Source organism: Elephas maximus, chromosome 19 (genome assembly GCF_024166365.1).
Source record: "Elephas maximus indicus isolate mEleMax1 chromosome 19, mEleMax1 primary haplotype, whole genome shotgun sequence".
Lineage (NCBI taxonomy): Eukaryota > Metazoa > Chordata > Mammalia > Proboscidea > Elephantidae > Elephas > Elephas maximus.
The window spans coordinates 47,834,403-47,847,198 of NC_064837.1; the positions used below are offsets into that span (position 1 = coordinate 47,834,403).

The 12,796-nt window shown below is 39.2% G+C and overlaps 1 protein-coding gene across 1 annotated transcript; it reads right to left on the bottom strand.

Annotated features, from left to right (window-relative positions):
* Positions 1–6,528: 6,528 nt before the first annotated feature.
* On the bottom strand, positions 6,529–12,565 carry KRT25 (keratin 25). Its single transcript, XM_049858816.1, has 8 exons — positions 12,137–12,565; positions 11,546–11,628; positions 10,994–11,150; positions 8,518–8,679; positions 8,306–8,431; positions 7,452–7,669; positions 7,025–7,092; positions 6,529–6,638 (listed from the first exon to the last, which is right to left on the bottom strand). The coding sequence occupies exons 1-8, from the start codon at positions 12,563–12,565 to the stop codon at positions 6,529–6,531; spliced, it is 1,353 nt and encodes a 450-aa protein (XP_049714773.1).
* Between the last annotated feature and the right edge of the window lie 231 nt (positions 12,566–12,796).

Below are 12,796 nucleotides of genomic sequence, written 5' to 3' on the forward strand. Positions count from 1 at the left end.
ACTGTCAAGTAGCTGTAGCACCATGAGATTTGAGGATATTGATGACCTAGGGCACAGCATTAAATTATAGTGGAAAAGGTTAGTAGTAGCAGTTTACAGGGCTGAAGGTTCTGTATGTAGTTCATAGGTGTCTTAGTCAACTAGTGCTGCTGTAACAGAAATACCACAAGTAGATAGCTTTAACAAAGAAAAACTGATTCTCTCAGTCCAGTGGGCTAGAAATTCGGATTCAGGGCATCAGCTCCAGGGGAAGGCTTTCTGTCTCTGTCGGCTGTGGAGTAAGGTCCTTGTCATCAGTCTTCCGTTGGTCTGGGAGCATCTCAGTGCAGGAACCTCAGGTCCAAAGGATGTGCTTTCTTGGTGGTATGAGGTCCCCCTGTCTCTCTGCTCACTTCTCTCTTTTATATCTCAAAGAGAATGGTTTAGGACACTGTTTAATCTTGTATATCTCATCAATGTAACTGCCACAAATCCACCCCATCTCATCAAAGTGTTAGGATTTACAACACACAGGGAGATCATATACAATGGTCGACAATCACACAATATTGAGAATCATGGCCCAGCTAAGTTGTCAGATATTTCTGGGGGACACAATTCAATCCACGACAATAGGTGAGGATTAAAGAACTAGAAAAGTGAAATTAGTCTAAAATGTTAGTAAGACTTCATTGATACCTATAAACTGGACTGAGGAGTTTTGGTTAAGTTGTAAAGTTATTAAATCCTCATGATCTCTCAGTACTGTATATAAATATACTCCTTTTCACATCAAGAAAATAGGAGGCCTTCGTGAACCAATGCAGTTGTGTTCCTCTTCCCTTTTTGGAAAGCTTTCAGCCTTAGATGCTAGTTCAAGCACATTGACCGCCTTGCCGTGTTGTTCCCTCCTGTCTGAGCAGGAACATCTTGGCCAGGCTGGGCACCGAGTTCCTGCAGGCATCACAAGGAAGAGGATTAGACCAGCCATTTTGGCAATGCATTCATTGGAACTAGGTCGTTTCCTCCTGATCAATTTTGTTTGAGTTGGCCGATTTACTCAATACATTGCCTGAACCTTATGGCAAAGTGCAGAGAATTATCGTTCAATTTTGGGAGGATAGATAAGATTCCATCTTTCATTCTAAGTACCAGAGACTCTGAATAAATTACTCCATCCTCCCAGGCCTCAGTCCCCTCATGGGGAAACTTGGCATGGACTAGATAACCTCAAAGGTTTCTGATAATATGGAATTAATTAAAAAATTTTTTTTTATTATTCTTTATCATTATACCTACATTTATTGAGGGTTTAATAATACAGACCAGGCACTTTTCAAAGTGCATAGATTAGTTATTTAATCCTCACAACAACCCTCTGAAGCAGGTACTGTATTATCATTATAATTGTGTGCCGTGGAGTCAGTTCTGATTCCCTCCCTCTATATTATATATTCCCTGGCCAGTGACATAACTTTCAATGATGGAGAACTCATACAGGACAGAGTAGAACTGCCCATAGGGTTTCCAAGGTTGTCATAATTATGAAATCAGATTGTCACATCTTTCTCCTGAGGAGCAGCTGGCGTGTTTGAACTGCCAACCTTTTTGGTTAGCAGCTGAACCCTTAACCACTGTGCCACCAGGGTTCAAAATTTTCACCTAAGTGACGCCAGGAAAACTAAAACCAAAAAAACCAAACCAGCTGCCATCAAGTCGATTCTGACTTACAGCGACCCTTTGTGTAATTTTTTCCCCAAATTGATTAACTGATTCTCTTATACTTCTTTTAATAAATTTCTTTTGGATATTTATTATGCTAAAGTGGTACAGGGTGGTCAGAGTTTATTTTGGCACTTAAAAGTTTCCATGACTAATTGTTTAGTTCCTTTTAGGCCTTAGGTGCCATCTCTAATTGTTTTGATACAAGCCTGTGTCACATCATTCATTCATTTCACCTCTGAGTCTGGTATTGTGCTATGGGTTAAGGATGCAGAGATGATAGAAACAGCCTCTACCCTCAAGGAGTTTACAGTCAAATCACGAGATAAATGGGTAAATAGGCAATTACAAAACAGTATGAGGCTGTGGAGTATAGGTGCCATGGAGTGGGTGTTCTGGGAAGACTCCCACAGGAGAATGAGTGGGAGTCTTCACTGCTAGGCCATCTCTCATGTAGATTACTGCAAGCACCTCTCTGCTTTTACTCCTGCCTTCCTACAATCGTTCTCTATACAGCAACCACAGTAATTTTTCCAGATTCATTGCACTCTCTGGTCTAAACCTCCCCATGGCTTCTCAGTGAACTTGAATAAAGTCTGGCTTCTCCCATGGCCTCATTTGAACCTCCCTCTTCCTTGTTCACTCTGTTCCAGCCACACCAGCCATGCCTCTGTTTCTGGAACAAGCTTTTTCCCTGACAGGAGGCCTTTGCTACCCACTAGCTACCCACAGAGCTTCTCGCGATCTGTTTCTTGTCATCGTTTGGGTCTCAGCTCAAATGTCACCCCGTTCAAAAAGCCTGCAATGTTCATCCCATCTAAAGGAGCCACCCATCTCCAAACCACCACTCTGTTTATTGTCTTTAAGGCACTTAGTAGCATCCAACATCCTCATGCTTGTTTACTTGTCCGTTGCTTGTCTCTCTCCATTAGTATGTAAGCTCCATAAAAATCAGAACTGGGTTTGCTTGATTCCCATGAACTGGGCCCCTAGAATAGTACCTGTATTGTAGTAGGCACTCAGTTGATACTTATGATGAACTCAATGAATAATAGATGCCAATATTACCTTTGTTCAGACTCATCAATCTACGTTCCTTTACAAAGATTAGAAGAGAAATGGGACTGAGTTGGAATTATTCCACACACACACACAAAAAATTCTGAGAGTATCAGTTAAAAGTTTTCAGTTAATATTCACTCTTTAAATAGCATAGTGATATAGGTTTTAAAGATTTGAAAACAATATTGGAGATGTTTGCAGAGATAAGGTTTAGACTATTAAATGTTAATTTCGATGTCATTCCCCCTCCTTCCTCTTAGATTTTCCTATAATTGACTGTATAGCCACCATTTTGGCAATTTTATTGCCTATGCAGGTCTGTGTTGATATAACTTTAAGTCAAAGTAATTATAGATGCAATTTTATAATTGCATGAAGTAAGACCTTATCTGCTAAGATATCAATGTAAATAACTGAAAATTCTCATAATTGCTGTGAGTAAACCCTATGGTGAACCAAGAATGAGAAGCTATGATGACAGTGGCAGAAGAAATTTGATACAACAGTGTTGACATGCTGGCTACCATATATTAGTAGATACTCTGGAAACATCTCCAGAAAGTTGTTTTCTTTTAATAATATAACTGTCATTAAATTTTAAAAATGCGTTCCAAATTAGGGTTGCTGTGAGTCGGAATCGACTCGACAGCAGTGGGGTATAGGGTGGTTGGGTGGGGTTCCAAATTAAAGAGCATGATTACTGACTGAACACGAGTCTTATTACTGAGCAAATCTTTGATTATAGTTATTAAATGAATGGGAACAGTGTCAAGGAACCCAAATGTCATAACATCAAAAACTATTTTCTATTTGTCAGGGAATGTGTTTTACACAGGTATTGATAAAGACTGCATTGTTTGTTCTGGGAACTCACCATACTCTTTCCTGACTTTCTTAACTCCGAATCCTCCCGGTTTCCTCTGACCCTCTTGTCTAATTCATCAACATCTGCATCCTCCACCACTCAGTGCATTCCTCAGACCTCAGCTCTTTATCCAGAGAGTTCTTCATTCTCATCTGCTTTCAGGGTCTCAGCAGTTGTCTCCCTGCTGTAGAAATACAAAACTTCATTTCCTGCTCTAGTTCTTTCTCTTCTTTTCAGGTAATTAATTTACTTGTCCTCACTTCAGTGTCCACATTCCAAACTAAACTCATCCCCTCTCCATTTCACTGACATCCTATTTCAGGTTTGCTACTTCTCTCAACAACGTAATTATTTTCTAGTCATCTTTATTTATGATCTTGGCATCATTTCTGTTTTTAAATATTTTATTGTAAAATATTTCCCATACAAAGGTCAAAAATTATCTGTATAGTTTAAAGAATAATGATAAAACAAGCACTTGTGTATCAACCCTTCAGCTTAAGAAATGGAATCGTATCTGTATCTCAGAGCCCCTGTTGGTCCTCCCCAAAGGCATCTCCCTTCTTTCAGCTTGGAGGTCACCACTATCCTGGGTTTTATTACCTGCTTTTTAAAAAATACTTTTACCGTCTACATATGCACCTCTAAACGTGTTGTTTAATCTATTTTGAACTTTATACAAATGGAACCATACTATAAGTATTCCTTTGTGACTTGCTTCCTTCATTTGACTTAAAGTTTCTGCAATTCATTGTTGTGTGTGTGGCAGTTGCAGTTCGGTTCCCTGGGAAGTAGATCAGTGTGCAGGATGCTTATTAAAAATTGCCTTTGAGGTCAACACCTGTGGAAGGGAGAAGGATGCATGACTGGGATGGGGGAGAAGTTGACCTCCATGCTGAGTTCTGGAGCCAGAGTGGCCTGTTCATTACTGTCCTGAGTTGGGCAGCAATGGGAGACCTTTATACTCCTGCATCAATCAGTCATTGGATGTGAGTACTCCAGGAAAGGGTGTGACCTTGGGTGAGAAGACTCTGGCAGCTGAGGCAATCCATTAGGGACCAACAGCTGAAGGCTGTCTGCTGCCAACACTCCTGAAGTGGCGGTGAGAAGTCTTAATTGAATGGGTATCTTGGTGGCACATCCGTGTCTGACCACCACAGGGATTAGAGTTCATTAATTTTTACTGTTGTATTATATTCTGTTATATGAGTAGAGTAAACCACACTAAATTTATCCATTCTATTGTTGTATGTTATCAGGAGGGATCAGTCCCTGGAGAAGGAGATCATGCTTGGTAAAGTAGAGGGTCAGCGAAAAAGAAGAAGACCCTCAGCGAGATGAATTGACACAGTGTCTGCAACAATGGGCTCAAGCACAACAATGATTGTGAGGATGGCACAGGACTGGGGAGTGTTTTGGTCTGTGGTACATAGGGTCTCTATGAGTTGGAACCAACTCGACAGCACCTAACAACAACAACAATGACATTGTTGCTGTTATGAACAATGCAGCTATGAACATTTTTGGTAATGTTTCCTGGTGCACAAGTGCAAGGGTCTTTCAAAGTTCTATACCTAGGAATGAAATTTCAGGGTTATTGAGTATGTACATTCTCAACTTTATTAGGCAAAACCAAATTATTTTCAAAGAGATCGTATTTACAACCACACAAGAACGTAAGAATTTCTGATGCTCTACATTGTCATCCACACTTGATGCAGTAAGACTTTTTGATCTTTACCCACGTAGACGGTGTGAAAAGGAGTTTCATCGTGGTTTTAGTTTGCATTTCCCTAATTACTAGTGAAATCGTGGATGCACTGGATTATGGATTTCTTCTTCAGTGAGGAATTTGTTCAAATTATATGTCATTTTTTAGAGTGTTGTCTGTCTTTTTCTTACTGAATCATTGTTGTTGTTAGATGCCGTTGATTTGGTTCCGACTCATAGCGACCCTATGCGCAACAGAATGAAACACTGCTGGGTCCTGCACCATCCTCACAATTGTTGTTATGCTTGAGCCCATTGTCACAGCCACTGTATCAATCCATCTCGTTGAGGGTATTTATAGAGGTCCTTTTTATATTCTGGATACTATGACATTGTTGATTATAAAAACCCACTCATAACGACCTTATAGGACAGAGTATGACTGTCCCATAGGATTTCCAAGGCTGCAAATCTTTACAGAAGCAGACTGCCACATCTTTCTTCCATGGCAGAATGACTGGTGGGTTCAAACTGATGACCTTTTGGTTAGCAGCTGAGCACTTTAACCACTGGGCCACTAGGGCTGATGCAAATATTTCCTCCAAGTTTGTGTTTTCACATCTTTATGGTGCCTTTAAAACAGAAACACTTAAATTTTACTGTAGTCAAACTTATTAATCTTTTCCTTAATAGTTTGTACTTTTGTATCTTATTTAAGAAATTCTTTATTTTCTAGAAGAAAAAGATTTTGCCTTTCCCATTTAGACCTTTCATACACCTAAAATAGATTGATTGTGGCAGAAGGAGTTTAATTTCATTTTTTCCCCTTGTGGATAGACAGCTGTCCCGGCTGTTAGGTGTTCATATGTTTGTACTACAGACATGTACATTTTAAAGGTAAGACACCACCACCAGTGATAACTTGCTGAAGGAAGAAGGTTTATTGAATACAAAGAAATGACAACAGATTTCTGTAGGGTAATCAAATGAGTCATCATATTTGTATGTGATGTTCTTTCAGGTGAATGGGGAGATAAACTGCCATTGATTGCCCAGATAGAAATTATATTTCAGTAATAGAAAGATAACAGGATAGACCTTTTTCTAGACTTGCTCATTTTCCCAGATGGATTTATAATGGCTTCTCTTCTCTGAGGGCATTTGGAGTATGCCCTCTGTTGTGTCTCAGATTAATTGTTCTGAGATTTCTCTTCCAGGGAGTGGAGCCTGGTGGTAAGTATCTTGCTGCGTTGGTCGACCTCCTCAAGAACTTTCTTAACCGCTAAGGCTTTGGTTGGATCTAAAAATTAATATTTCAAAGGAGATTTTGAAGGGTTGAAAAAAGATGAATAAGAAATTATATCAATTAAAGGAAGAACAGGATCTTATTATTTTATACTTATATTTTTATTTTTAATATTTTATTTATTGCGCAGTAAGCACAAATACTTAGAGTGACTATTTGTGAGTTTTGATTTCTTGCTTAGCTAAAAACATGTTGGCATGCTAACTTTGTTTAAAAACAGCACACATCCACATCACTGAAGTTAGACATCTAGCCTACCGATTTCTACTACAAATCTTTATTTTCTCTGTTCTTACTAAGTCATGGTTCGATAGAAACAATCAGGAATTCTATTGAAAACGAAGTAGTATAGCATAAAAACAGAAGTTCATTCTAATTACCTTTCCCTTGATTTCCCACATTTCCAGAACCATAATCTTTAGACTTAAAAGCTCCAGACTGGCAAGCCCTGTGAACATATATTATTGGAAACATCAGAAAAGAGAGTGATTTAGAGAGAACCCCTTAGGTTCTAGATTCACTATTACACTTTTATGAGCTCTTGGTAAGAATATATTTAGTGAGTTACACAGCTGAAACTACTTTATTTTAGCATCAAGAAGTAATATTTTAACTTTTCATGCCATAGACACTGGACTTGTCACCTTTTGGTGTTGTTAGGTGTTCCTAATTTGTATCTTGGCACTATTGTGTTCCGTGTTTAGCATTCATGAATGCGGTTACGTTAGCTCATGTTCACTTTCCGGAGATCTAAGATTCAAGCAGATTTCAGTGTATGGCATCTTCCCTTTCAATTGTTTTACCTACCCATCATCTCCATCTATTAGGAGACAGTAGGTCTCGATCTCCTTCTCCAGATGGACCTTGATGTCGAGGAGCTGCTCATATTCGAGTTTCTGACCCTCCGTCTCGGTTCTGACCTGATGCAGCTGCTCTTCCAGGGCCCCAATCTGAGCCTGGATCTGTGCGAGCTGCGCACAGTAGTTGCCTTCTGTCTCTGTCAAGGAACACTCCAGGGAGTGTTTCTGTTAAAAAAAACAAAAAACCATTGCCATTGAATCAATTCCAACTCATAGTAACCCTATAGTACAGAGTAGAACTGCTCTATAGAGTTTCCAAGCACCTGGTAGATTTGAACTGCTGACCCTTTGGTTAGCAGCTGTAGTACTTAACTACTATGTCACCAGGGTTTCTGTTAGGAAACAATAAAGAGAACCTGAGATGGATCTATAAAAATGCAGAGATTTGTTTTGGAATTAGTTTCTCCTCTTGTTAACTTTGCCTATAATTGCTTTAGATTTCACATTGACATATAGTTAAGACAACTTTATGACCCTGCTTAAAAATGAGCAAATTTGAAAAAAAGATACCGAGAATGGTTACACAACTTGAAGAATGTAATCAATTCACTGAGTTACACACGTAGACATTGTTGAATTAGCGTATGTTTTGTTGGGTATTTTTCATCACAATAGAAAAAAAAGAGCAAATCTTTTTTTTTTCCTGCTGTTTTAGCTTTATATATAAAATCCTATTCTTTCTGAATGTTTTAAGTTAATGACATAAAAATATATATAGACATATTTTCAAAAGCTTAAAATCAACTGTCACCTATTTAAAATGACAACCTAGGAGATGGTTAAAAATTATCCTTTTCATACCGTGGCTAAGAGAGACTGTAGTTCAATTTCTAACGTTTGAAGAGTGCGCTTCATTTCTGTCAGCTCATTCCTGGCTGAGGTTGTGGCCCCAACATCCTCAGAGATTTGCTGTTGCAGCGAAGCACTCTGAAATGATGTAAGCAAGACAGCAAACTTTAGTTTTGTTGACATCACTAAAACTGGAGAGGGATTGTTTTCTGGGCTACATTTACCTTTTCATTGAACCAGGCTTCGGCATCCCTGCGGTTCTGCTCTGCAAGGTCTTCGTACTCAGCGCGCATATTGTTCAGCAGGACGGTGAGGTCCACCCCCGGTGCCGCGTTCATCTCCACGTTCACGTTGCCTCCAGCGGCGCACCGCAGAACTTTCATTTCCTAGATGTAAAAAGGCGTTCATCTTAGCTATGCAGGAATCTCATGGAAAATCTAGAAGCTTGGCTTTGGAAAGATTGTTAGAGTTCACCTGGTTCCACTTCCCAAACTGTGAAGAGACCCCCTCCCTCTATATTATATATTCCCCGGCCAGTGACATAACTTTCAATGATGGTGAATTCACTATCCAAGAAAATAGCCTGTTTCATTTTTAAAGAGTTTTGTTACAGAGTGCTTCCTTATAGTGAGCCAAACTCTTGCTCCTGTAACTCTTATCCACTGGTTTTAGTTTAGAAAAATTCTTAATATTTTTTCTAAATGTTGTTAGTTGCCTTTGAATCAATTCTGACTCATGGGGACCCCATGTGTGCACAGTAGAAGTGTTCCATAGAGTTTTCAAGGCTGTGACCTTTTGGAAGCAGATTGCCAGGCCTGTCTTTCCAGGCACCTCTGGGTGGGTTTGAACCACCAACCTTTCAGCCAGTAGTCGAGCACTTAACTGTTTGTGCTACCCAGGGACTCCCTCTCCAAATGAAAATCCTTAGAATACTTAAAATGAGTTGTCCTCCATACTGTTACTATATTCATTGGTAGCCTAAATATCTTCACCTTTGTGGATTGGTTTTCATTCCACTTAGAGACCAGTTTTGATGGGTTCTCAACTCAGCTACACCCTGAACACAAGCAACATGAACATTGTCGAAGGGCTGAGTTATTTTGAATAATTCTGAACAGTTGAAATAATTATATATAAATAAATATAAATATATAATATCTGTACACTATATATATTTTCATATTCTACCTCCTTGTTTCCAGGGAAGAACATCATCTTCTAAAATATCCCAGCTGAATATCAAGAGCATTATAGTGTCATGATGGAGTTTGGAGTCAGACAAATCTGTGTAAATCCTGGTTCTGCCTTGTAGTGGCGGTGTGAACTTGGGGAAGTTGCTTAACCTATTTCAGTTTCAATGTTCTTATCTGAAAAATTGTGGATAATAAAAATTTCTTCCCTGGGCTGTGAAAGAACTAATAATAAGGCCTAGCAATATTGCCTGGCATATGAATGCTGAATAAACGCTAGTTATTACAATTATTATTATCATCATAGAAGTTGGATTCTATTTGCCGAAGTCTACTCATTATTGTGTCTGAGGTGTATGGTATCGGGTTGCAACTAGTCACTTCTGAGGGTGTAAATGGCAACCATCACAACTAAGACAGTCTATGCTGAAACAACGAGAATCAGTTTATGTCTGTGCTGCAGAAACTCTCTTCCCACCCACACCCTAGATCAGTCCTAATGACAGTAACTGAGCCCCTCTTTCCTCCCTGCATCAAACCTTTCAGGCAATTCTAGTATCCTTTCCTCGCTGGTGGTCCTTATACCCTCTCTATCTCCAGAGGTGTTTTTTACTTCTGAGGACTTAGTGAAAACTTCGAAGTTCAAGCAGAAAAAGAAAAAGATCCAAAAGGTGCATATGGGTTTGCCTGTAAGTGAGGCATTAAAAATGTCAATTGCATTCAATTCATCAAAAACCTGTTGAGTAATCACCTTGGGCTAGGACTGTACTCGAACCTGTATACCCATGTAAATGTTGTTCTTCAGACAGCCTCGTGACTAGCTTGGCCTCCTGCTTTAAGCCTTTGGTTTGACTGTAGAAGTCTTTTGGCCATGAAAGCATTTCAAATTAATTTTCAAAGGATAAAGATGTTTTCTCTTTTATAAAACAGTGGTTCAAAGATGCGATTGGAGCAGTAGCTATATGACCTGATTATGAATCTAGCTTCAAACAGTGACCACTCTGGAAGTATATAATTTATCTGGAAGTGTAAATTCTGGTATAACAGTTTAATTCAGTCTATTTTTATAGCCATACCTGTTAAGAATATGCATTAATATTAAATGTATATAGGTAATACATACAGTAAACGTTTCAGTGTTTTAAATCTGCCACTGTTATGTAGGGATTCATGTCTAGGTTTCTTAGGATGTCCTTAAAGTATATTTGTTTTATCTAATTAGATGTAGTCTCCTAAGGAGGTGTTTTAACCTAACTATAATCACATAGTCAAACACTGCTATTATAACCTTGACTGGAAAACATGATTTCCTTTTTCCCACGGGAAACTTGATAAGAGAGCAAAGGTGAATCAAATCAAATACTTCCCCACTTCTAAAGACAACTCAGCCCTCCTGCCTATCAGACAACGGGTCTTTAACACCAACTTCGTAATTAAGAGGTCAAGTTCATTATCTTCTCTCAGGTAGTATCTGGAGAGGGAGAGGAAAATGTAGATTGTCATCTCTTACCTCTTTATGGTTCTTTTTGAGGTAAGTCATCTCCTCACTCAGGGTTTCATACTGAATCTCCAGGTCTGTTCTGCACAGGGTTATTTCATCCAGAACTCTGCGCAACCCGTTGACATCAGCCTCTACACTCTGGTGAAGAGCCAGCTCGTTTTCATACCTCGAAAGTGTTAATGATTTTCCAATTTATTACATGATTGGAGAAATAGCCACCAAAATCAATCAATGATCAAATGTTAAAATTCTAGAATTTTGAAGTGGCTGATTTAGCTACGAGACATTTCCAAAGTTTACTGTATAATTATTATTATTTTTTCTTTAATATTGAGGTATTTCTTTGACAGAAAAAGAACCAGGATATTAGGCAATAGTTTTATAATTGTTCACACTTTTTATTTAATAGCCAAGTATAGAAAAGTAATAACATTCAGTGTACTTTAAATCCAAGTTTGGGATAAGAGCTGGTAATATTTAAAGGATGGGTCAAATAATAAATTCAGCTTAATGCTTTGCATTAATCATCATGAATTCCTTTCCTTTTGTGAGGCGACTTACTTGAGTCTGAAATCATCAGCTGTCAGCCTGGCATTGTCGATCTGTACAACAGCATTAGCATTGCTGGTGGTGGAGGTGATGATCTAGGAACAGGAAATTCAACTTTTAAGGGCAATTTATCACGACCAGTAAAAAAATCAGAAGTATTTTTTTTAAATCAGAAAATGGAAACAATAAAAGCTAATATAGTTACTGGATAATCAGTGACATATCACGATGTTAACCAAACTGGAACATGCTTGGCTGTTAACTGAAAGGTTGGAGGCTCAAGTCCACCCAGAGGCACCTTGGAATAAAGTCCTGGCAAATTTTTTTAGTTTTTTAATATACTTTAGAAAAACCAGCCATTGAAAATTCTACGGAGCGCAGTTCTACTCTGACACACGTGGGGTTGTGTCAAATTGACTCGACCATAACTGGTTTAACCAACTGAATCTACATAATGCTTATTCCTAATGCTAAATTGAAATTTCCTTTAAAAAAAGAAATCATGACTAGGGGTATTAAATGTTTTTAGAACTTAGTGAAGAAAGGAAGAGTATATTTAGAAATAAAAGTACATAAAAATGATTGTGGAGTATCAACTCTTACCTGATTTTTAAGATCTTCGATTATTGGGAAATACCTACTATAGTCGTGATCAAGACCACGGCAGGAACCAGGGCCATATTTCTCATACCACCCCTTGATCTTCTGCTCTAGGTCTGCATTTGCCTCCTCCAGAGCATGCACATTGTCCAGGTAGGACGCCAGGCGGTCATTGAGGTTCTGCATGGTCACCTTCTCATTACCAGAAAGGAGGCCCCCTTCGTTCAGAGTAAAGCTGGCGCAGGAATTGCTTCCTCCCACATTTCCTCCCGATGAGCTGCCACCAAAGGCGCAAGAGAAGCCACTTCCAATTCCAGGTATGCCGCAAGCATTTCCAGCCCCAAAGCTGGCTCCCCCACTGGAGAGCCTGAGCGATCCTGCGGTGGGTCGGGGACAGGGCCTTCTGGATCCGCTGGAAAGCCGGAGAGACATGGTGTCAGGGCAAGCCCGTTGTGCTGTTGTATTCGTGAAAGTCAGAATGGAGTGCCTTCTCGTTTCAACTGTTTTGTTTGTCTTTTTATAGACAATTCTCAAGGGTGTTCTGGATGAAATTCTGCCTACATAGAGTAAAACATGGCTTGCCAGCCTCAGCAAGTTAGTGTAATTGGGTGATTTTTCCTAATTAGTAACTTTGCTGGGTTTACTTCTGTAGGTGGGTAGTTG